Source organism: Naegleria gruberi (genome assembly GCF_000004985.1).
Source record: "Naegleria gruberi genomic scaffold NAEGRscaffold_88, whole genome shotgun sequence".
In the NCBI taxonomy this organism is placed as follows: domain Eukaryota; phylum Heterolobosea; class Eutetramitea; order Acrasida; family Naegleriidae; genus Naegleria; species Naegleria gruberi.
Window position 1 is genome coordinate 12,138 of NW_003163239.1, and position 25,217 is coordinate 37,354.

The following is a 25,217-nucleotide window of genomic DNA, read 5'->3' on the forward strand; positions in this document are numbered from 1 at the left end:
TTTTTGGATTAAAATACATATTCTATTTAATGTAAACTGACAGTAACAGTTCCATAAAGTATTTCAAACAAGTAAAATTCCATTAAATACTCAAACATCACAACTAAAATGAATCTTTCCTAATTATTATCATCAAATGGATCCTATCAGCAGTGATGATGAATTAACTTTTCAAAATTAAAATAGTATCACTGCAACTTTGTTGATTACTGGTGAGAGGCTAGTTTTGCTTCAGGTTTTCAATCCGAAATTTCTGACAAAATTAGTGTATTATGGAAAACAATATGACCAATATGATGAAAAGATGGTGAGTGCTCAGATGATTCATGTCCACCACCCACTTGAAAAATAAATTCTATTTGATGATAATAAAAATTACTATTTAGAAGATGATGTAAAAGTTTGGTGCTTTCATGAGGTAAAACCACTCCGAGCATCATGGCCAAATTAGAGAAACCATTTTTTACTAATTTTAAATTTTCGAAAAAATATTCAACAAAATGTCTCGGTGATTGCCATGCTGATTTTCGGAGTGGTTTTCCATGATTAAACCCCAAGAATTTCACAGCATCATCTCATCATCATCTAAATAGTAGTAATAATAGTAATTTGTATTGGTGAATTTTCATCATGAAATTGGAAATTATTTTTCATCATGGAAAATCACAAGTTGGTGGTTCCATCATCGAATCATTCACAATCATCATCATTATTGTTTTCCATCAAAATAATAATATTATTTGTGGAAATCAATTTTTAGTAATGTAACTTTGGTGAAATGTCAAAATTTTCACTAAATTCATCATCACTGCTGAATCTACTGGACAAGTTGGAAAACTGTCAATGTAGTATTGTTCGGAATGGTCAATAGTAGGTAGGAGAACTTTCTCTAATCAATTTTGGTCAAGTTATGATAGGGTTAGCTACATGTTAATTTTGAAAAAGTACATGGACCATAACTCAACATGTACTTCACCAACTTGAATCATGTCTTTTAGTACTACATTTAAATAGATAATAAACATCATATTTATTATCAGATTCAGGTTATCATCATGTTGTCAATTTACCAAGTTCCGATATTTGATACTACCAGAGTTGATTCATGGCCTAATTACAAATCAAACAATAATAAAACAACAATTCATATTGTTTATTATATATTAAATGTATAATTTGTGGAAATCATGGATATCCGATATTTTAGAAAATTATCTCTAGCTGTAATTCAACATGAAAGATTTAGAAATAATAAATTGAATAGAGTGAGAATATATCACTGACAAGCTAACTTCTTCTAACGAATGTTTCTAATCTCTTATTGAATTTAATAGTAAAGTATTACAAATATTAAAAGTAGAATTTATTATTTCTAAATCTTTTCAATTAATTGAGATAGAATGTATTTCACAATCAGCTCATTAATTATGTATCTGTAAAATAAATGTTTATTGCGAATATTCACAATCAGAACCATTGCTAGACAAATTGTCACAATGTCTTTCATCCATCAAATCGACACGAAGAGGAATGACCTGTGATGTCTTACGTTTTGCATGATAGACAGACTGAATTGGCAAATTCCTTGATTTTTCTTTTGGAGAAGGCACAGGATCATGAAGTAGACCCACAGGTGTGTGGCCATAGAATGATTCCATCTCCACTTCTTGAACTCTTAATGAGAAACTTGAATGAGTATCTGCAACTATTGTCATTTCCTTTTTACGATTCTTTCTAAGCTTAATACATGCAAATATAAGACCAATAATTATCAATAGGATTATTCCAGAAGCTACAATGGAAATTACAATAGCTTCTACATAGAGATACGAGTGATAAGTTACTACAGTTGTCTCCATAGCAAAGACATTGGTCAATCTAACGCAGGTACACATTATATGAGTGGCATTTCTATTTTGTATAGTACAATCAGTTCTAATAGTGTTTGGTGATCCATTTCTGAAATCTCCACAACTAATGATCTTTTCCTTCTCTGCAAATTCCAAATTGGTTAAGGCAATTCCATCAGTAGTATCTTCAGTGATGTTATACGGAATTATATAGGAAATCTTACTGCCATCTGCTTGGACTGGTAATTCACTAAAGTCAACAGATACAATTGGTGAAATGAGTTTTGCAAAAGTAGCTCTGTTTCCAATTTTCTTACCATTTTGTAATCTTGAATTGAGAGAAAAGATATCATGCGAGACTGTCAATACTGATATGAAGGGTTTTCTCACAAGAGATGCTGAATTTGGAGTGGTAAAGAATTTTGATTCAAAAATAACTTTTGTTTTGGAAATTGGATCAAAAATTGATTTTGGAAAATCGTAAAGAGTATTTCTGTTCAATACAGCAGAAAAGAAAGGACCCTTCTTACTTTTTCCTGCACTTCCAATGGAGGAGCTTCTTGCTTGAAGGGAGGATGATTTCTTGAGTGCAGTGTGCAAATTGTCAGAGTTTGAGGTTTGGTCAATGACATATTGACGATTGGTAATGTACTTGTAAGCAAATTCTAAACAATTATAAATTAAAACATCAACTCCTCCTGAAATTCTCACCTCCTGATCAGAAAGTGCATAATTCAAGAATAAATTCAAAGTTGATAATGATTCTGAAATAGTGTTTGTATCTAAATAAGGATAATTAACAAGTAATGAATCAATAGCAAACGATAACAAGGATAAGTATTCATCACTCATTCCAGCAGTGTTATTTACCACAAACATCATATCTTTCAGAATATTTAACTTGGTTCCTTGAATGTTTGAAAAATCTGAAATTGACAATTCACAATGCTTTCCAATCCAACCATCTCTACATTTACATTCACCTGCAACATCCACTCCATTCTGACAAGTAATGGAATCACGTCTAGTATTTGCATACGAACTAAATGCTTCTTTCAAGAATACTGAGTCAGTTCTTGAAGTGGAAGCAGATTGATAAACACTCTTACTGAAATCACCATCTATGGTGTATTGAATGGATTGAGATTCCCATTGTTGAACAATATTTTGAATTTCAGCAATGTTTTGAACTAATGGCTTGTAAATGGTAACATTTGAGAAGGTTGTTGAGAATGCACCAGTGGTCTTGTCAACAATATCAAAGAAACATGTGACAGATGTTCCAGTAAATGGTGCTGGCAGTTTGGTGGAGTATACCTCTCCTAAATTATACATTACAATCTTGGATTGAGATCTATCGTCTATAAAACCATATCTATAATCAATATTATTGTCACTTGTCTTGCAATTTTCACAATAAAATAAAAAATCAGTTGAAAGAGCTATTCCTTCTTTTGGAGTAACATCACAAGAACAAATTCTAGGAGTAGATGCTACTTGGAATGTATAACTTGTTTGAGTAGATAAACCAGTGCTGGTATCATAGGTAAAGATACTGAGCGAGTTGACTGAACCTTGTTCAAGATCTGAGCTCTCAATTGAGATGGTATTAGTTTCAGATTCTACAGTTGAGTGCTGAATAATGGATGACGAGTCGATAATCTTACCATTCAATACCCATGTTGAATTTGAACTATTTGAAACTGTCAATGTTTGAATTGTGATGAGTTGACCAGGAACAATGACAGGTGAAGAAGGTTCAATACTAACAATATTTACCAATGGAGGAATATGATTAAAGTGAATAGTTGTTGATTTTTGAATAGATCTTCCATCACTCTTTGTAATTTCCAGATTTAAGACCAAAGAATCAATCCTACTTTCTAACAAATCAGACGAAATTGAAAATTGAACTGATTTTGAACTTGATAAACTTTGTAACGTTGACAACAGACCTGGACTTTGATTATTAGATGTCCATTTCCACACCTCAGTCGATTCTTCATTGAAAATTGCCTCTGGATCAACAAAATCTATTTGTAAACTGGTCAACTCACTAACAGCTGCAACTTGTAAAATATTCAGTTGTAAATCTGGAGATTTGGTTCTCAAAGTAACATCTAGAGAAACTTTCTGATTTGCTGTGTAAAATACAGATACTCTAAATATGTAAGTGTTATTTCCAAAAACTGTCAATTTTGGAATGAATAAATTGTTAAAAGTGTCAATTGTATATTCAATGACAGGTCCACTCACTTTCGACCATGCAATTTGTACACTGTCTGTTGAAGATTTACATGATGAATCAATAACAATCTTCTTTAAAGTTATTGGAAACTCATTCGAATACTTTTCAATAATTGTTTCTCCCTTATACATTGTTAACATTGGAAGTGGTGCAGCAACCTTATTGAAAATGGATGAAACTGAAAGTGAGCTATTGGTATTAAGGAAATTACTCTTCACTTTAAGTCCAATTCTATATGAATTTGGTGGAACGGATGAATCAAGGGTAATTTTTGGTTGATTCGGGAAAGATTCGAATAGTATGTTCATATTTAAATCTAATAGGAACCAATAGAAAGTTAAAGATCTACCATCAAATGAATAACTGGAAGAACCATCAGCTGTAATGGCATCACATGAACTATATTGATTCACATTTGGCATTGTAATTACTGCATGTGAAAAGTCAACTGTAATCTCTGGAACCGTAATGACAAGTGAAATGTATTTAGGAGTGGAACGAACCATTATATTTTCAAAAGCCTGAGTATTGATTTGAATTGTGGTTGTTCCAGGTGTGAAATTAAAATCCAAAGAACCAAATGAAATCATGAAAATGTCATTCTTTTTGTCAGAGTACTGACATTTAACATTCGATTGCTTACTTCCAAAAATAGATAAATCAAGTGGATTGATAATCTTTTCACAAGGAATTGAATCATTCATCTGTGGAGAATGTAATATAAATGTAACTCCTGTAAAATCTGGTGAAATCAAAGCTGGACCAACAATTTTAGTATTACACAATTTACCATAAAAGTTAATTGCACAAAATTCACACTTAGTTCCAGACCAGAAACCTTCTTCATAATTTGAAGAACAGAGGCATTGTCCTTCTGAATTACAATCGCCATGATTTGAGCAATTGATATGTCTGTCACAACTATTTAAACTGGAATTCTGATTATTGAATGTTTCATTATTCAGGTTAGATGTTGTTGAATTTACAGTGCTTTGATTATTTAGAATTGTATTATTGACTGATAATGTCGAATTATTTGTGACATTACTTGAATTACTATAATTGGAATTTGTATTGTTAGAAATAATTGTTGAATTAATAATTAAAGTGTTGTTTGTGCTGTTAGTGATATTTGATGTTTGATTGACCTGGTTTTGAACTTCAATTACTGAACTATTTCCAAAAGTAGTTTGATTGTTAATTAGAGTTTGAATAAGTGTTGAATTTTGATGTTGTGAAATATTTTCTACTGTTGACTGATTGATAAATGTGTTATTTGAATCACTTATTGTGTTATTAGAAATTAGTTCTGTAGTATTAGAAGTATTGGAAGTTTCGTTAACAATGGATGAATTATTGGAAACAATAGTTTGGGAAGAATTGTTTTGAATTTTTCCATTATTATTGGATTCTGTTGATGTTTCGTTAACAATTTGTGAATTATCCAGAGTTTGATTAGTTTCAACAATGCTATTATTCGAAACATTTGTTTCATTCATAAGAATAGTCGTTTCGTTATCAACAACTCCAATTGATGAATTTGTGGTTGTATTCACTTGTTGTGAAATATTTGAACTATTTCCCATAAAAGTAGAATTAGTAGTGCTGTTCACTGAATTATTTGTTGAATTCACAAATGATTCATTTCCATAATTAGTAGAATTGGTAATACTGGAATAATTGCTTGTACTATTGCTGTTCATTGAAATATTCAGTAATTGTGTAGAATTACCTAGTGTATTATTATTAGAAACTGATTGCGTTGTATTCGACAGTGAGTCATTTCCATGAATATTTGTAGTATTGGCAACAGTGGAATTGGAAATTGTTTGTGAAGAATTACTTTCCATTGAGGAATTATTCAGTACAATCGTAGTATTTGATAAATTTGAAGAATTACCAACTGTAATATTATTAGAAACTTGAGTAGTATTAACTATTGATGAATAATTATTCAATGTGGAATTATTTAATACTGTGCTATTGTAAACAGTATTGTTCTTAATCATTGACGAGTTGGAATTAATAATAGTTTGATTGACTGAAACTGAACTGTTTGTAACAACAGTTGAATTGGAAGAAACATTAGACGAAACTACTGATTGAGAAGAAATACATTTCGAATCAACAAACGGTGAATAAGGATCCCAATTAGTAAAATTCATGAACTGAGTAGTTTCGAATATAGTTACCATCGTTGCCGAATCTGGTATAATCAGAGTTCCATAAATTTTTGAATTCGTAGCTGTCACTTCAGTGGCCAAAATATTTCCATGAATTTCAGAATCTTCCTCAATTTGCAATAAACTAACAGACCAATAAACATTATTATAACTTGAACAATTACGAAATTCGAAAGTGACACCACGTAAGATTAAATAACCACCAGAAATGTACACATCTTCATATCCATCAATAATAACTTTGGAAGTTAGAACACAATTACTATCCGTGAAATGATAATTCCTTCCTCCTTTAAGAGTCAAAGAATGAGAAGAACAATCAATTTGAATAGTTGATCCTCTATTCGAAAGTGAACTAAATATCGAATCAAACAAGGACACCATCATTCTTCCATAGACATCATGTTCATCTTGCACTGTGGAAGCAGTCACTCTACCTGAAAAATAAGTCTGATAATAAGCCAACTTTCCAGGAAGTGAAATTCTGTCCATAATAGAAACGCTACTTGCAGCAACAATCATATTGTAACCTTGGAAAGGATTATAGAACTTTCTTGTTTGATTACAATAGGAAGATGTCCATCCAATTGAACAGGTACAAGTGTTAAAGGACCCACAAACACCATGTCCATTACAAACTAAACTGGTATCTGTATTGGAAATTCCAAAACATTGAGTATGTTCACATGATGAACCATCATAATTGGAATTACAAACACATTGATCAGAATCTGTGCATTGGCCATGTCCAGAACATACTTTTGGATCCAAACGATCCAATCCAAAACAATTGTAATATTCAGAATATTGACAATAGGCAGAATTCTGATAGGGAGAATCACACACACAAGTATCCCAATTTACACATCGTCCATGTCCATAACAAACACTTGGATCATTCGCAGGAATGGAATTACAAGTTGGAGGAACATTTGAGCTACAGTCTTCAAAATAATATCCCAATTCACAAACACAATTATCACTCGATACACAAGTTCCATGATCTGAACATACTCCAGATTGTCCTACTAGCTTACCAAAACAATTTGGAGGAATAATTTCACAATAATTACCACTATATCCAGAATTACATTGACAATGATCATCTGATAAGCATTTACCATTTCCACTACAAACTGCAGAACTTGTATTTACAATTCCATAACATGAACTTAAAGTTTTGTGACAGGATGGAGAAAGATAAGGTTGATAAGGATCAAAGCTTGAAAAGTTGTTAAAGACAACTGCATTCGAGAAGCCAGTCAATACGTTTCGAACAATGATAGTTCCATAAATATTGGCATTATCTAAGGCTAAAGAGGAAGCAGCAATGAAGAGAATTCCATAAAAATCTCCTGTAATTCTTGTTTGTGTTGTTTGCCAATAAATATTATTGTAACTTGCACAATTTTTGAAAACAAAGTTGACATTGGAAATGGAAATATCAGAAGTTGCTGAAATTGAAATCAAATCAGGACCATCAAATGTCATTGTAATTGAATCAAAGGTGCAACTTGACTGTGTTTGATAGTTTAGTCCTCCCTTAAACTCTATATCTTGACCACACACAAAATCAATCTTATCAGTTAAAAGGAATTGATTGTAAAAACTATTGGCAGTTGCTATTAATTGAATACTTTTTTCCTTAGATAAACTATTACTATTTAAGGAAGGTACTACAAACATTGAATAAATATCTGGATAATAAGAAAAGTAAGCTGGAAATGAAATTGAAGAATAAACATAAAGTCCTGAATCAAAGGATATAAAATTGTAACCCTGAAATGGATTGTAAACATGTTTGTAATTTTGACACTTATCTCCATACCATCCAATTTCACATGAACAATTATTGTTAGATAGACAAGCACCATGTCCAGAACAAACTTGACTATCATCTTTTCCATATCCATAACAAGTTAAACGACAAAAATATTGCTGAACTACATTATCACATAGACACGTGTCTTGTGAAATACAATGTCCACCACCTCCGCAAGCATCTGGATGGTCAGGATTAACTCCATTGCAGTCGAAATGTTTAGTCTTACATTCAATACCAGAGTATCCATTGTTGCATTGACATTGATCTTGTCCAATGCATTTGCCATGTCCATTGCAAACTGTTTTGGCTGTGGCCAATTTTCCATAACAAATGTTGACTGTAGGTTTTGGACATGAAGGAGAAAGATGCGATTGATAAGGATCCCAAATAGAAAAGTTACTAAAAGTTACCATTGAACTATCAAGTTGTGAAGTACGACCATACCAAAGAATAACAGTTCCATGAATGATTGCTTGATTTGGCTCAAAGTCTCTGACCTGAATGATTCCATAAAAATCTCCACTCACCCTCATTGTTGAAAGATACCAATAAATTGTATTGTAACTGGCACAATTGAGAAATTTAAAAGTGACATCCTTTACATTCAAATAACTGATCGAAATAAAAACTGGTTCAGATCCATTAAATGTTAATGTTACACCATCAAAAACACAATCATCAGGGGTATAGTACCTTTCACCTCCTTGGAAATAGAAATCTTGACCACAAATTAGTGGTTTAAAAAAGGGTGGAGTTCCAGTGGCAAAGTAATCAAAGACATTGATTGATGTAACTTGCATGACATATGAATGTGTAGAGTAGCTGTCAAATGACTGTTTTAGAGATGTCATAAGAGGTGGCTGTGGATTATCCGAATAGAAACTTGAAAAATATCCAGGCAGTACAACATCTGAAACTGGAAGTGAGGATTCGAGTGAAATCATACTATATCCTTGAAATGGATTGTAAACATGTCTGTAATTTTCACACTTATCTCCATACCATCCAATTTCACATGAACAATTATTGAATGACATGCAAGCACCATGTCCAGAACATACAAATGGGGACCATTGTGCATCATATTCACCACCTTCTCCAAAACATGAAGTATATTGACACACGTATCCATGATAATTTTCATGGCATTGACACCTATTATCGCTCACACACGTACCATGTCCACTACAAACATTTGGATCTGTGGCTTCTAAATTTCTACAGGTGTGAGCAAATACTAATGTACAAATGACTTGAATAAGGAACATCATTGTCATCATCATGATGAAAATATTCAAGCCATGTCTTGTTGGTTTTTTCCCATTTTGCAATGATGATTTTGATCGGATAGAAATATAATTATTATTATTAGTATTATTATTATTACATTGAGTGTAAAATCCTCTTATTGTTGTTGAAGAATTTAATTTACAATGAGGCGGATGTGTTGAAAATATCATTTTCAAACAAATCTCTCTATAATACCTAGTAAAAGATAAAGCCAGTAATTGAATGCTTTTTTTAATGTTATTTAAACTTATATTAACTAAGGAAGAGATAGGTGCATTCTTGTAGAGTTGTGTGGCCAACACAGCCCTTAATGAATTGTTCGAATTATTTACTGTTGGATATAAAGAGTTCCGTTCTGCGCATTACATTTTGAAGAACTACAATACCGCTTATGAGCAGTAGTAAGGAGGAGATATGCTTGTGAAGTAAATTGTTCTTTTTACACAATCAGAAAAACCATGCTGATGAAAGGCATGAGACAGATATTGCTTTAGTGTTCATAGGACTGCAGAGTTGATGGTTCTCTGGATCAAATATCATTATGCAACAAGACACGACCTGCCAAAGAATAATCCTTGTTGAACCCTTAATTGAAGATCCTTGTATATTAAGGAAATTAAAATGACGATTTTGGAGTGAATCATATCTCTGTATTCCCAACCCGTACTGCATTTGTACTGTCCTCCTTATTTTGAACATCTGTAAATCACTGTACAGCTTGGGCCACAACAACATTGCATTAAAAAAACAAGCTTATCACTCATCAATAATGTGAAGAGAATTTACCAAGCTATTAATTGGTACTTTTTGTAATTTTGTAATATAAATCGATACAATTGAACGATTCCGATCCGTGTTGAAATTTGTTCTTTACATGAATGTAACAATTAAATTGGCAGACAGCTGTAAGTTATTTAATAAATGCTTCCTTGTGAGTATTTAGATATGAATTAATGACACACTTCTTGTCATTACTCTTTTCATTCATTCCAATTTGAACCAATCCATAATTACGTTCCTTATTCCAACTTCCGTGTTTGAACGACCATCCATCAACTAGCTCATCACTTGCACCTATTAGAAATTTGAGAAGAGTGGATTCGAATAATGGAATGATGGAATTGCAAATTGCAGAGGAAGTCAATTGTTCACATAAGACTTCTCCATTTTTGTAGATGGAGGTACTTCCTCCAATGTGAACATCACCTCCAAGGAATAGTCCATTTCGTTTCGAATCAGCTTCCTTCCACTTTTTCATCAATTCTAATAATTTCAATTGCTCTGGAAAGTGATCTCCAAAAACAAAGTGATCTTTGAAATCATCTAGTTCACTATTCAGCGTTGGAAGTTTGTCTGTTATTTTCTTATTGAGGAATATGAGTGGCACCGAGCAAACAATGACTAAAGATTTCACTTTTGGAGATGAAAGTGGACCTCCCTCTTCCAGAATCCAATTATTGATATCCTTCCATTGATCTTCTGTCATGAATTTGAGGTTATTTCCAGATTGGTGTTCAAGGAAGCTTCGAGAAGCTCTCAAATCTAAAACTACAATTCCAGTATCTCCAATTATATTGTAATAAGCTTCATGCTTTTTGAAAATTTCCTCCTTATTAGAAACGTCACCTCTCAAACTTCTTTGATATTCCCAATAGACCTCTCTTGCCAAAGAACCAACATAATATGGGATACTTCCTTGAGTTTGGTCAGATGGATTAGATCCCCAATCATCTCTAATCTCGTGATCATCAAGAATCATTAAATTGCTCACTTGAGATAATACCTTCCTTGTTGCGATATGATTCCAATTGAATCTATAATACTTTCTAAATTCCTCTTTGATTAATTCCTCCTCCTCATTGCTGACCTTGTTTCTAGAATTGCAAATCTTGACAGCTTCATCAAAAGCATTATGTCCATAATCTTAATAATTGGTCAATTCATTAAATTGTTAATAATAATTGAAATAGAGATACGTACCAGCATAAATTTGATCTCCCATATGAAGAAGTACATCAGTATTGTCAATTTGTTCCAGCATTCGTTCCCAAGTATCCTTTCCAGGTTCTCTTCTTTCAATAAAGTTGCAACTCACACAATTGATGGTCAACTTGTGAGATGAATCTGGAATTTGAGATAATTTATCTTCATCAATCATTGTCTTGATGATTCCTACTCGAGTTTCACCATTACAAATGTTTCCAAATTCAACTCGATAAACAGTGTCAGGTTTCAATCCATCCAATTGAAATACGAAAGGAGTATTCGATTTTTCAATGGAAACTGTTTTTGAAAAACAAATACCTTGTTTCTTCATCGTCATGAGTGAATTATTCAACACTTTCGAATGAGAACCAGAGCGTTTCTTTTTGAAAAATGATTCCTCAACATTGAAATGACTTCTCTCACAAACTCCAAAAACTTGTACATTCAAATTGATAGCTTTCGAGCACTCAACCAAAACTCTTGCACTATTACTGGTTACTGTACCAATTACAGGACCAACTGTCATGAAAGTATTGTCATATAATTCAGAAATTGGTAAATTCTGATTCGTGACAGCCAAATCATTGGATCCAACACTTGGAACTGCTTCAAAAAACAATTCAATACTTCCAGATTTGGCATCAATCAATGGGTAGGTTCTTCTCAATGGTTTTCCCACCTTTAAATTCAATCCAAAAAATTGTATCATTACAAATCCAATAACTTGAGAAACAAGTCAATCAATACTTTCCAATATAAATTTAAACGAACCTTCATCCTTCAATATGGCATTCTTATCCACCACTCTCACTACCAAATATTTATCCATTGGATCCTTCTTCTCCATACCAGAATTGACTTGAGGAAATTTGAATTGAAATTGTTCATTAAATTCTGGATTTAAACTAGTAATCACTCTTGTCTGTTTAATTCCCTCCTCATTATCAGTCTGTGCTTGTTTAAATTTGTTTGGATCTGAGTGAGCAACCCACACCTGCACATACGCATCACATGATCCCAACAAGTCAACTTTAGGCAGGTCAGTACATTTTATTATGGAAACTTTCAAAGAATGTTGTTGTTGCATATTTTTTGAATTGTTGAAGTGGTGCTAGTTTGTTGTTGTGCATTTATCCATTATCACAAAAGGTTCGAAAGTTTGTCTTGATGGAGAACGTTGAAAATTCCATGTTTAGTCTTTGTTTCCAATAAAGATTCGTGCACAATAGCACTATAAGGTTTGAAAAAGGTTCATTGGAGGATGGTGTTGACAAGTTGAAAGTGTTTTCAGTAATTTCAAGTTTCTTATCATCACTGAAGTAATAGTTGAACAGAGAATTGGAATTGAACAATTGATGAAGATGAAATTAAAACACACGTATCAGTGATGATGAGCAACGGAAAAGAAGAAGAACTCCTTCCGAGAACATGACCTATCTAATTTGAATTAACAAATATTGTTGATTTCACTTTTTGAAATTATATCAAATGTTCATATATCATCATCTCAACATGATATCATTGTGTGTTAATTTTCATCCTGGTTGCTAATTGGTTGGATCGTTATTATGAAATTATCTTTTCCAAAGTTAATTTTCAAATCACCAACCACATAAATAATCATTATTAAATTATTGGAATCGAATATCATGTCTTTGGATCGCCAATTTATAAATTTATAATCAAGTTATTTGGAATATATTTTCCACAATCACTCCACAACAATTCAAAGAATTTATTTCTAATTTTGATTCTGAGATGCTAGCAATTCCAAAAAGAAACTGTGGGAATCTTTCTTCACCCTATTGGCATTGACCACCAACAGTATTGAAAGAAACAGTTGATGAAAATAAGCAAATGTGGTAAAATTTCACAAGTTAAGCACCTTAATAACATTAAAACTCAAAAATCATCTTGGAATCGTTTTAGAATGAACCAATTGAGTTGTTGGATTGTGGCATGTTCAATTGTGGACAATTGGAGTAAGATGAATAGGATAATTTTCTAAAAGATGCAATAATTGTGGGTAATTGGAAAAGGAAATTGAGGAAATTAAAGTTGGCGAAAGTTTAGTTTAATAATTCATGAATGGAAGGAATACAAGTTCGAATAATCTTGTGATGATTGGTTTCTGAAGATAAATTACAGGTAGAGTTTGGAGATGAAGAAAGAGTTGTTGAGTTGGGCGAAACTAGGTGGTCCTCTTTCTTTGGTATAATTACAGGAATTGATGAATTACAATTATTCGAAAGTGAAACACCTGTGTTTCTTCTTTCCATTTTGTGTTTCTTTAGAGAAGATAACCCAGATGTATTCTTTGTATTGTAAGGTTTCCAATTATTATTGTTATGGAGATTAGTCCCAAAGTTTATCACACTTTCGTATGCATGTAACGTTCCAGGTTTTCTATTCTTGATTGTAAACATGCAACCCATTTTGGTGAAGGAAACAATTTCAAACACTCTGTGCTGATTGGATCCATTCGAAACTTGTTGTTTCCTTGATTGGTTGGCACCTGGCAGCTGTCTCTCCACATGCACATACTCATTTGACATTTGGCGTCTTTCTTTCTTTACCAACACCATTCTCTCTGTTTTTTTACAAATCGAAAAATTAATTATCTTGCCAATAAAATCAACGAGAAGAAATCAGTCAAACTGTAATTGTTCAGTGCGCAAGTCAATTAAGTTTCCAAATAAAGACGCATGGTTTACAAATTTAAATTTCCAACACCTCAAATCATATTCAAAGGCAAAGCCAACCGGTTGATTTCTCTTCCTTTCAAGTTTCGAATATAGAAAGCGATAACAGATTTGTATGTGGATCTTTCCAATATATTCCTTGTTTCGAAAATTGAATCAAATACTGTTGTTGGTTTAATTGAGCAATTCCTTTATTGACAGAACTGCTGAACGTTTTACATGTGGTTGCGTGGTATTATTCAGCAGTATTAGTGGAGTGGTATTCGAAAGGTTTAGTGTATCAAGAATACATGAAGAATTGCAGTTGTTGGTTGGTGCTGATTCTGTTGCTGAAGTTGTGGATACGCAACATGGAGTTGATAATGTACATTTAGATTCAGTTTTCTTCTTTTGTTTTACTGATCTAGAAGTTTTTCTATTCGAATCTTTGGTTGGTTGATAAGTGTAGAATTTTACTGAACCAATCTTTGAGATTTCTCTTCTTTTAAGAGATTTCTGAACAGAGTAACTCTCCTTTCCAATCTTTGTTTCTTCACACGTTGGTAAAGTTCTCCAGTGTGAAAAATAAACCTGTGAGCTTTCGTCTGGTTTAATCTTCTTTGAAAACATGCTGACATTTGCTTGCTCCACCATCACAACCCTGTCATGTTGAAGAACAGGAAGAGATTGCACAATATTATATTTCATTTGTTTTTTCTAGTAGTTAATTAAGAGTTGTCCAACAAACCTTTCGTCTTTGCTATTCGAAAACTGCTTGGTCAACATCCCAAAAAGATCTTGAGGTGGTTGAATATGTTAACAAACAGAACACAAGGATTCTCAAGTGTTTACAGTTTTTCAGATTCTTTTTTGGAAACACTGTTAATAGACAACAGTAGTTCAATATTTACAGTTATTCGAAATGGTTGATTATCATCCAATCAATTTACAAAATGAAACTGTAATGCATGACCAAACATAAACTCCAATTAGCAATTAAATTGCCAATAATCATTAAGAAAAATTGAACGAATTCAAACGAAAGTTACGGATAATGTCACTTGTCTTTTGATTTACTTTAGTACAGTACGCCAACATGCAAAAAACCATTGAACAAAATAAACTCAAAATTGTTAATTTAATAATTCCCGAATTGATATCGAAGACCTCACAATTCTAGGTGAAGAAACTTTAGGCGTTGTTTGGACGAAACTTGTTGGTGAAACAAATTCTTGTTGACAGGTGGTAGGAATGCAAGTCATGGTTGTATTCACAGTCATTGGTGTGGATACCTGTTGAGTTGGAGGAATAAATTGGGTTGGATTAGAATAACTTTGAATGAATTCTTGTCTTGGTGAATTGTTGGCATTTGACATTTTGTTTTGCTTTTTTAATTTAGGTGATGCTGATCTAGATTGAATGGAACCACTTGATGAGGAGCTACAGGAAGTATTATCATTGACTGAGAAAACTTTCTCATGAGAATGTAAAGATTGCTTTCGTCTACGTTTGGAAACATTAAATAATGAATTGGTCATTGGAGAAAGTTCATAAACAATCTGATTGTTATTCGAAGGATGCTGTAAAAGATTAGTCTGACAGCAATTGGTTGTGGTTGGAGACATTTTACGTGACTTTTTAATCTTATTCGAAATTTGTGGAGTTGTAGCATTTTGATTCCAATAGAAATAATTTGGTTGTGCTGTCGATTGACCATAACACTTGTAGGATTGAGCTTCTGTTTGCAAAGTCATAACTAGTTTCCTATCTTGCTGACTGCTGCTTTGAAAATTAACAATGGAAAGCTTCATTATGTTTCGAATATTGTTTAGTGTTGTTTTTTTGTCTGTTGATGTAACACTGTGCTGTCTATATCCAACAGTTCAAAAATTCTTCAGCTTTTCACTTATTGTGTAACTTTATTCGAATGAGGAAGACACTCAAATTGTTATTGGATTCCAAATTGTTTCTTCATTGACCAAATTTAATGTGTACTTTCCATTAATGCCAAGTTGAAAATTGACACCTTGCTTCTTTTTAAAAAACTCCCAAAACATCAATTTCCTTCCAACATGTAAGGTGCTAAACGAGTCAAGACAAGACTTTTTGTAGTATGGTTGTGAAAAGGAAATGGATTGAGTCACGTTGATTTATGGCACATTTACTTTACCATTTTCAAAATCTAATAGGTCAAACTGTAGTAAAACATGTTGAGGTGATGTTGTAAAAGGGGTATTTATTGAAATGATGTGGTGTTTATTAACGAGCTCTTCAATCAAGTCGACCTCATAATTGAATTCCATTCGAAAATAAAAAATTCTGCACGTTTTTAATCTATTTGGCTCTTCAAAATACCAAAAAGTGGTCTTACCAAATTCATTCTGATTTACCGCTCAAACTCGTTATGAATAAATTTAAAAAAAAAATAATCCAATCACTTACTCTCTGCTTCAATGACTCTACCACTTCTAGAATTTACTTCATAAAGATGAAGAATTTTCTGCACAGTTCATCCAACAAGTTACCATTAACACCTTCCAAGAAAGTAGATTTTCCTTATGAAAAGGCCTGCTAATCCTATTTCTAACCTTACTAGTTGTTAATAGTTGAAAAACATAGCTCGGGCGCACAATTTGATGATGAAAGATATGTTGTTGATGAAAGAGAACCTTTCAATAGATGGTTATCGTGGTTTATTGTCGTGCCATTATCTCTTCTGTTTCGCGATATTAAAACAAACCAAATGGAAAAAAGAATGTCGACAACAGGTTCTTCCTCATCATCGTCATCTACATCTTCAAACTCTCCACAAGCAACAACACCATCATCAAATAATAATAATAATAACTCCAATACAAATAATAATAATAATAATAATACTGATGGTAATAAAGAACAAGAACACGATGAAAATATTCAAAACGGATTCTATTCAATATCTTGTTTAAATTGTAGAAAATCCCATCGATCCTGCAATAAACAATTTCCAACATGTTCTGATTGTTTTGAAAGGAATCAGGAATGTATCTATGAATGTCCAAAGAAGAAGGGACGTAAGAAGGGAAGTAGAAATCAGAAAACTCTCGCAACAACAACAACAACTGATAATCAACAAGCTAATAGAACAACAACAAAATCTAGGAAACAAAAAACTAATGCTGCAACTTCTCCTCCAGAAGCAACTAATTCATCCTCTGCCTCCTCATCCTCTTCAAATAATGTAGTGGGTGTTCAACAACAAGATGATTATACAGATTTGTTGAATTTAATTAATAATTATTCTCCATCTTCCAATCAATCAACTCATCAACTTATTAGAAGAATTTATCAACCCTATGTTAGAATGCAACAACACTTTTTGAATGATAGTATTAGAAAGAGAACTGTTGATATATTCTTTGAAGTGGTAGGAATGGGATATGATATCATTAGTAGACCAAAATTGGAACAATTAGCATTTGATTATATGAATGATAATATTGAGGAGGATGGAATATTTGCAAAGAATGTTGGATTTCAAGTTTCTGCAACGAGACACTCTGCAAAAGCAATGCTCTTTGCTATGCAAGCAATGGGAGAACAACGAATGGGAAATTTGGATCTTGCTCACAAGGCCTACATGGAATCGAGACATCAATTGACACAATCATTTGATAATATTGATAATACCTATGTGAAAATTGCTTATGGATTATTGTCTTGCTATTTGGCAGGTGAGGGAGATGATGTGACTGCTCACTATTATCTCAATAATCTCCAACATGCTCTCGAACGTCCAGCCACCAACAATGCCTATCTCCTCCTAGAGACTGGAGATATCAGCGAGCCAGAAAGACAAGCAAAGCATTTCAATACCTTTATGCTGAAACAAAAAGTTTGCCTCGATCACAACAATCCACAAGATTTGAATATTTGGGAAGGTTTCATTTCAATGTACACTGCCAAGACACATGAAAATCCTCCTCAAGTGATTACAGATATTATTAGACGACAACCTTCTCCTCAATTGTTGGCAGTTGTTGATTTGATTATTTCAGTAATGAATACTGCATCAAAATTACATCTTTTCACAGAGAGTCAACGAAAAACATCAGCTGTCTATGTTTCCATGATGAATTATTCAGCAAAGATTGCTGTCTTGCTCACTCTGGGAATTCAAGGTGGCGCCTTGTTGGATAATCTGGCAGATAGTGTTACTGCTTTGACTGATAGTGATATTTTCATGCTGTTGCCTTGTAGTGCCATTCACTACTTTGCCATTGCAATGAATTATAGAGTGAAACAATTCCAATTTGTGCAAGCAATTATTCAACAAAAATTGGATACTGGAAGAAGTTTAATGTCAATATTTGAAGACCAATATGAAAAACACTACTTTGAAATGGTTATGAAGGACATGAAGGCCCTCACTAGAATGAATACCAGATTTAAACGTGTGGAAAAGTACTATAGCACTTTAATTAGCAATTTGAAAGCAATTTTACAATGGAAATCGGATAGAATGGTGGAAATTATTCAAAAAATTGGATTTATTTCAGAGCATATTGGAGTTGAACAATTCAATCCTTACCAGAATACATTGCACAATGAACAAGTAATTGGCTCGGCTCTAAGCAAACAAGCTTTACCATCATCTTCATTTATTTCATCATTTTCATCATTTGAAAAGAACACATCAGCACCAACAATTTCTCAAAGTGATCAACAACTCCTTTTGGATTCATTGGATAATCTTCTCGGCTCTTCAGCAAATAATGACGAGTTCCTAAACTTTGACATTCCAGATTTCACATCACAACATTAAATCTTTTGTAATTCAATTTGACTATTAGTGGCTGGCTGTGTAGATGTTGTCTTTTTTTGTTGAGCTAACACTTGATCACTTGGAAGTCTAAACAATCTCTGAACTTCCTTCAATGGATGATAAATTACCAACAAGAGCACAATAAATAGCACCATTCCAACATTGAAAAAGATATGGTACAAGAGCAAGATGTAATTCCAGAAAAAGCCAAACGAAATGAACAAGACACCAATTGCTTCCAAGAATAAACTTGCCGATAATCCAATCTGCAACATTAAGGCACGTCTAAGAGCTCTCTTCTTCAGAGCATAGGTTTTAGCTTGTTCCTTGGTGAATTCAATGGTTGGAATTTGTTGAGTAGAGAGAGTTTCGGTTAAACTTGTAGTATTCGTAGAAAGAACATCCATCAAATCAGAATCCAATTGAGTTTGAGAATTTCCAACATCTTTGGTTGGTGAGGTTGCTCTGGCCACCGAAGCAACTGAGCTTCTTTCAGTTGCTGTTGTACTCATGGCCAATCGTTGTCTTTTGAATATTTCCTTGAGTTTCTTCTTACTCTTATTCAAAGCTGCTGATAATCTAGCTCCATAAACCTAATAAATTTAATTTTCATTATTCAAAATAATGATATAAGAATTATTCGAAATTTGTGTCAATTATTCGAAATTGTAAAATAAACTTACATTCAACATGACTGTAATAATGAAACATGCAATAAAGAAAACAATGCATGGCACAATAAATATCGATTTTTGAAAATCATTGACCTTATCCGCAGTATCCAAAACATTAGTTGTCGTTCCTCTCAATCCATGATAAATCCAAATTGCAACATTATTCAATAAAAGTAGGGTGAATATTAAAACGATATTCGAAATGAGAACAACTCGTGAAATTTTGTAGGTTGTTGGAGAGACAAATCCAGTTGCTTTGGTTGTGTCAATACTGTGAAATTTGACAATTGACATTATTCGAAACTGAAATTCTGAAACTTACAAAACATTACAAATCAAACTCAATATTAAAATTTGCAAAAATATCAAAACTGAAACTGTAAATCTGTCAAATGCCTTAATTCCATTATTTGCATAAAATCTCACACTACCATTTGGTTCCAATAATGAAAATTCTCCCGCCAATCTTGAACTATTCGAAATCATGGCACTTGCTGAAAGTAAAATCAACAAAATGAATAAAGTTAATTGGTTTCGTTTCACTTGTTTTCTCTGGAGAATTAAACTAACGATGGAAACTATTAGAAACACTCCAAAAACTATAATGAAAGGTCCAGAGAATGAACAAGCAAGAATACTATACAATCCATAGTATCCAATCGTATTTAAATTGGTAGAATTCGATAATGATGAAGAATTGTCAAGAATACTTTCGTATTCAAGAATATAATGTGACGATTCCATTCGAAACCTTTCGTTTGTTTTTTTTTAAGTGTGCTGACAATGTGGCGCATCCTCTACCTCAATCCAATGATGCAAACATTCAGTGTGTTGCATAATATCTCCTTCCTTCCTTCTAGGATGTTCTATCTCTTCACTATCAAAGTTTCGTTTACTTTCGTTATCTGGATTTCTTCGTAGTATTGTCGTACCTATAACATCGCATCTAGAAGTGTTTTTAATTTAGTAGGTTGAGCTCAAATAGTGCAGTTGAGCAAGCGGAATATTTCTACTTTACAATGAATTATTCATTTTAGTGGGTTTCTTGAATTGTTGCGGATTTCTAAATTGATTGTATTGGTAAATAGGTGAGCGCGCTTTGTACATTAATTTGTGCTATATTATTTCACATGTTTTGTAAATATGATATTTACTTTTCAATACATTACAGTAAATACTTATTAAATATTAAAATATTTGAAAAATAAAAATTTATCAAAAAAAATAGCCTCAAATACATGTATGGTACCGTGAGTTTTCATGTTGTTGTTGTTATGCGAACTTTATGGCTGAGGAATGTTGATGATGAAGATTAGGCTCGGAAGCGATTTTATGTTTTCTTAGCGTAGAAGTGATTGGAAAATAGTAGTGTTGTGAGTTTTTAAATATTATTCAAGGAGTATTTAATGGATGGGTGGATGGATTGTATTCAGATGATGACCATAATGTAGCAATGTAGTAATGATTTGGTATTTTGCAAGGTGTAGAAAGATTACGTTTGCTTGATGGTATTTAGCAAGAATTGTTAGTGGAGTAAGTAATAATTCTATTTAAATCAATTTAATATTAAGTTGCACAATAGAGGATGAATCCAACATGAATTTGATGAATGGCCTGTTACAGTTGTCAAGATGATCATTGGAGAGGAGAAGCATGAAATATCTTCCCAAATTATTTACACATTGGGAAACAAGACACTCTCTTTAAGAAATGATCAAGTTGACTGGATGTAATTATTGGATAGGCATGTGGAGGTGGAGATTGAACCTTTGTTTCAACATTTTCAAAATGAGCAAACTCTAGACCTAGATAAGAGCTATTTTTGTGGTGGCGCAATCATATTTGTGTTATTGCTTCAAGTCTATAATTTCAGAACAAAATGTACGTGTAAAAGTTTGCCAATTCTATCTTTCTAAAACAAATGGTACAACAGAATTACAATGCTATATCAGATGGCTCTTAATGAACCAATTTAAAGTAACATCTAGCTCAGTTGAAGAAATCTTTTCTTGTTCAGGGAAGATATGAACTGTTGGAGAGATTGAATAGTGATTTCAAATATGTTTAGAAACAGTCAAACAAAATGTTCATGCACTTCAATATGCATCTGATGAATTGAAAGATCAGATAGATTTCATATTAGATAGAAATTGTGTTACAAGCAACCAAACATTATCTGTCTAGAAAATCCCTCCGTTTTTTCCTAGAAATTCCAATTTTATACTTAGGTATGACCTTAGTGAAACAACAAGATAATGAAAAAACAGGTAGTAATGGATGTTTTCCATCTACCATGTTGGTTTTATCATTTTAAATGATATATTGAAGAAGCCTAGGGATGCAAACACACTTTTTTTAAAAAACGAACTTCTATCTATGGTATTATGTCTGAAAAAATCTGATGCTTTCGAGATATAGTCGTTAACTGAAGCAGTACTATATACTGTAAACTAGATACCTTCTTTTCCACTTTCAAATAATTTCTTTTTATGAAAAGTTCTGTAATCTTCACTTGTATAATTTCCATTTTCATCATTCACAAAAAACTATTACAACAACCATATAATCAATCCAAATTATTAGAAACCAATCAAAACAAAACAATGAGAAAACTAATCCTTCTCCTAATTGCTCTCTTCCTGATTGCTAGCTATCAAACCGTCACTGCTCAATGGTATGGTGCCTACAATGCTGCCTTCAACGCTGCAACCACTCCATGGATGGCCACAACTGGAGCTTACAATCCTGCTCTCTACAGCAATGCCTACATGGGTGCCAACTCTTTCACTCCTTATTTGGCCACCTCTGCTGCAACAAGCACAATTCCAATTCTTGCAAATATGCAAGCAAGTAGTGCTGCCTTCAATACTTGGTCAACTATGCCATATGGAGGTATGTATTGGTAAATTGAAGAATTGCCAACATACGGTTGGAATGTGAGAAGTCATTGTGATTTGATCAAAGAATTGTGAAATAAAGATTCGTGTTATTAATAATATTTACAATGAAATGTTGCAAATGGAAAAGAAAATGAATTTTTCAAATTTCATGTTGTTGTTTCCAAAATGAAAGTAATTGTTTGAGAGAATTTCATCTGATTTTGAACAATGAAACTAATCCAGGAATTACAAATTCATAATAAAAAGTAAACAAGTGTCCCATGTTGAATACCTTCTCAGAGTTCCAAATGTAAAAGGGAAATATGGAAGAATAAACCTATTTTAATTGAGAATGGCCCAAGAACAATTGAGCAAAGAAGTGCTAAACACTTTACAATTTGGAAGATTTTGAAAATTCTGAATTTTTATTCGCCCCTATATGTATAAATAGTTATTACAATATTTCAATCTACCAATGAAAATAAAGCATGGTAGAGAAAGAATCACCAAGTATTTTAGCCACATTATTGCCAACAGCAAACATAATTACCAATATAGAGAGGGAGACACCAACAGTTACAACCATCGATACGAAAATTAAGCTCACACGTTCCACAACACCAACCAGCTTCACTGAAACTAACGAGAGTTGTTCCAATAAGTACTAGAACCAACAATAGGTGCAACAAGTTCATATTCATTCTTTTATTTGGACTAGCAATCAAATCACCGCTGTATTTAAAGATACTGGGAGATTGATATGGTTGGAAAATTGCTTAAAATTCTCAAGTATATATTAGGAAAATGTACAGATTGCATTAAAAACACAAAATATGGAAGTGCTCTATCTTGTCAAATTTCCTATTTTATGGAAAAATTTATGAAATTCTCTCTCAATAATTGTAAACTAGTTCAAATTTTTTTATCAAATTTGGAAATAATCTTTGTTTGTTTTTGGAAACACACTATAAATATTCTCATTTGGGACCTATCATAATTTCCACTCAAAAACAAAACCACACATGTCAGAAGTTCACATTTACACAATTGAGTGCATTCTCGACCACGTAGGAGCCGATCCAGGAGACACCACTGAATCTGACTCTGAAATTACAACCTCAATTACCATTGGTGGAAAGACAAAATCCTCAGGTCCATTCACTCTTCCAGTAAATCAAAATTTGAATCCACCCCTCCAATTACTATTATATAAAGATGCCATTCTCGATGCTGGAAATCTTTCTGTGAGTATGTTTGAAGTGGATTCTACCACACCAAATGATACGATTATTGGATGGACATGGCTAGCTCCAAGATTGCCTGTTGTTGGAATTGCAAGTCAACCTTTCGTCTATCCATTTGGACAGGGAAGAGAAAATCCAACACAGGAGATGGTTATGAAGGAAGGGTTATTGTAAATGTTCAGAGAGTGTTGTAGCAAGTAAAAATAAATGTTTGTTGTCTGAGACACAAAATTGAGAGGAACAATATTTCGTCTGGTTTAGTTTGACATGATTTTCAGTGATGCAACAATGGAAATATGAATTTTTCAAATTTAGAATGGTAGTTTCCAAAATGAAAATGTTATTGTATTGTTTGAGAGGAATAAGATAATTATTTCGTCTGGTTTTGTATGAACCTAATAAAGTCCAAATTTGTATTATTTTATGGTTGTTGATTCGAAAGTAAACGAAACAGTTTCAAGCAGTATATTTGATGGAGGACGTGATTCGAATAATTTGGACAATTCCAATACATTGATGGCAATTCAACTTGCCAATGATAATCATCAATATCAAAATATCAGAAAATGATTTCTCTTCGGCAGGAGTTTCGTTTTTTGGAAATTATGTTTCGAATTGTGGCAAGTCTTCTAATTTTTCCAAACTAAAATTTGGTGATGATTCGCTCAAATTGTAATTTGTATTCTCTCTCTATGGAGAGGGTGTCTAAATATGGCGATTGTTATAACATGTTTAGAATTAGTTTCGTCAAGAATCTGATAATTTTCAAACACAAAAAAACAACAACATGCCATCTGCCACCAATCATACAACATTCACTTTCCAATCTACTTCCCCAAATCACATGTTTGGCATTCTCAAAAGCCAGAAAACAATACAGCTGTCAAAACATGAATCAGTTTTTTGTTTGACATCTGGCATTGACTTACAATTCACGCCAACCAAAAAGCAAACCAAGAAAAGAACCAACAAGAAAACTTCCAACAAGAATAATCTTTTAGAAAATTTATCTGATTGCACAACAAGTGAAATTTCACAAGATTCGACAATGTCACTAATCATTTCACAACATGTCAAACCACAAACTCAATTTATAGCTTCTCCACAACAAACTCCATCAATTTCGAATACAACAAGTTCAAATTTGCCAAAATCATCACTTTCGTCCAATGCAAATACGAATGTCAGTAAGAAAGTTATTCGAACTTCAATTTCCATTCGAGAATTATTAAATTAAAATTTAATTTTCATTGAAAAAACAAGGTTCGCACAACAAACATTAAAAAATGGTATTAATTCAAGATTTAATTTCCAAAATGATCAAACTCTTTCCATTTTTGTAAAATTTAAATATTATTTAAAAATAAATTTAATTTCTCAAAAAATCAAATTGTTCTTTTCAATTCCTGATGAAATTTATCATTGCAAGGAGATCTTGTGCTCTGATGAAGAGAACTACCTCCAAAAAGACAATAATCTAAACCTGTTCGATCACATCAACTTTTTATGACCCAGTGAATTTGTCAATTGGGCACAAATTCGTGGAGCTGTCC

The 25,217-nt window shown here is 32.7% G+C and overlaps 9 protein-coding genes across 9 annotated transcripts; 4 read left to right on the forward strand and 5 right to left on the reverse strand.

Annotated features, from left to right (window-relative positions):
• Nucleotides 1-1,448: 1,448 nt before the first annotated feature.
• On the reverse strand, nt 1,449-9,374 carry NAEGRDRAFT_75960 (uncharacterized protein; the record flags this gene model as incomplete). The annotated part of the gene is made up of 1 exon (XM_002669039.1): nt 1,449-9,374. One exon carries the CDS (start codon nt 9,372-9,374, stop codon nt 1,449-1,451), a length of 7,926 nt encoding a protein of 2,641 aa, XP_002669085.1.
• A 932-nt stretch (nt 9,375-10,306) lies between these two features.
• On the reverse strand, nt 10,307-12,469 carry NAEGRDRAFT_75961 (uncharacterized protein; the record flags this gene model as incomplete). Its single annotated transcript, XM_002669040.1, has 3 exons — nt 10,307-11,319; nt 11,377-12,105; nt 12,154-12,469. The coding sequence occupies 3 exons, from the start codon at nt 12,467-12,469 to the stop codon at nt 10,307-10,309; spliced, it is 2,058 nt and encodes a 685-aa protein (XP_002669086.1).
• A 982-nt stretch (nt 12,470-13,451) lies between these two features.
• On the reverse strand, nt 13,452-13,817 carry NAEGRDRAFT_75962 (uncharacterized protein; the record flags this gene model as incomplete). The annotated part of the gene is made up of 1 exon (XM_002669041.1): nt 13,452-13,817. The coding sequence occupies one exon, from the start codon at nt 13,815-13,817 to the stop codon at nt 13,452-13,454; it is 366 nt and encodes a 121-aa protein (XP_002669087.1).
• A 441-nt stretch (nt 13,818-14,258) lies between these two features.
• On the reverse strand, nt 14,259-14,771 carry NAEGRDRAFT_75963 (uncharacterized protein; the record flags this gene model as incomplete). The annotated part of the gene is made up of 1 exon (XM_002669042.1): nt 14,259-14,771. One exon carries the CDS (start codon nt 14,769-14,771, stop codon nt 14,259-14,261), a length of 513 nt encoding a protein of 170 aa, XP_002669088.1.
• Nucleotides 14,772-15,196: 425 nt separating this feature from the next.
• NAEGRDRAFT_75964 (uncharacterized protein) lies at nt 15,197-15,874 on the reverse strand (the record flags this gene model as incomplete). Its single annotated transcript, XM_002669043.1, has 1 exon — nt 15,197-15,874. One exon carries the CDS (start codon nt 15,872-15,874, stop codon nt 15,197-15,199), a length of 678 nt encoding a protein of 225 aa, XP_002669089.1.
• Nucleotides 15,875-16,806: 932 nt separating this feature from the next.
• Nucleotides 16,807-18,881, forward strand: NAEGRDRAFT_82238 (uncharacterized protein; the record flags this gene model as incomplete). Its single annotated transcript, XM_002669019.1, has 1 exon — nt 16,807-18,881. The coding sequence occupies one exon, from the start codon at nt 16,807-16,809 to the stop codon at nt 18,865-18,867; it is 2,061 nt and encodes a 686-aa protein (XP_002669065.1). The 3' UTR covers nt 18,868-18,881.
• Nucleotides 18,882-22,144: 3,263 nt separating this feature from the next.
• On the forward strand, nt 22,145-22,447 carry NAEGRDRAFT_75966 (uncharacterized protein; the record flags this gene model as incomplete). Its single annotated transcript, XM_002669020.1, has 1 exon — nt 22,145-22,447. One exon carries the CDS (start codon nt 22,145-22,147, stop codon nt 22,445-22,447), a length of 303 nt encoding a protein of 100 aa, XP_002669066.1.
• Nucleotides 22,448-23,442: 995 nt separating this feature from the next.
• On the forward strand, nt 23,443-23,838 carry NAEGRDRAFT_75967 (uncharacterized protein; the record flags this gene model as incomplete). The annotated part of the gene is made up of 1 exon (XM_002669021.1): nt 23,443-23,838. One exon carries the CDS (start codon nt 23,443-23,445, stop codon nt 23,836-23,838), a length of 396 nt encoding a protein of 131 aa, XP_002669067.1.
• A 613-nt stretch (nt 23,839-24,451) lies between these two features.
• On the forward strand, nt 24,452-24,901 carry NAEGRDRAFT_75968 (uncharacterized protein; the record flags this gene model as incomplete). The annotated part of the gene is made up of 1 exon (XM_002669022.1): nt 24,452-24,901. One exon carries the CDS (start codon nt 24,452-24,454, stop codon nt 24,899-24,901), a length of 450 nt encoding a protein of 149 aa, XP_002669068.1.
• Nucleotides 24,902-25,217: the final 316 nt, after the last annotated feature.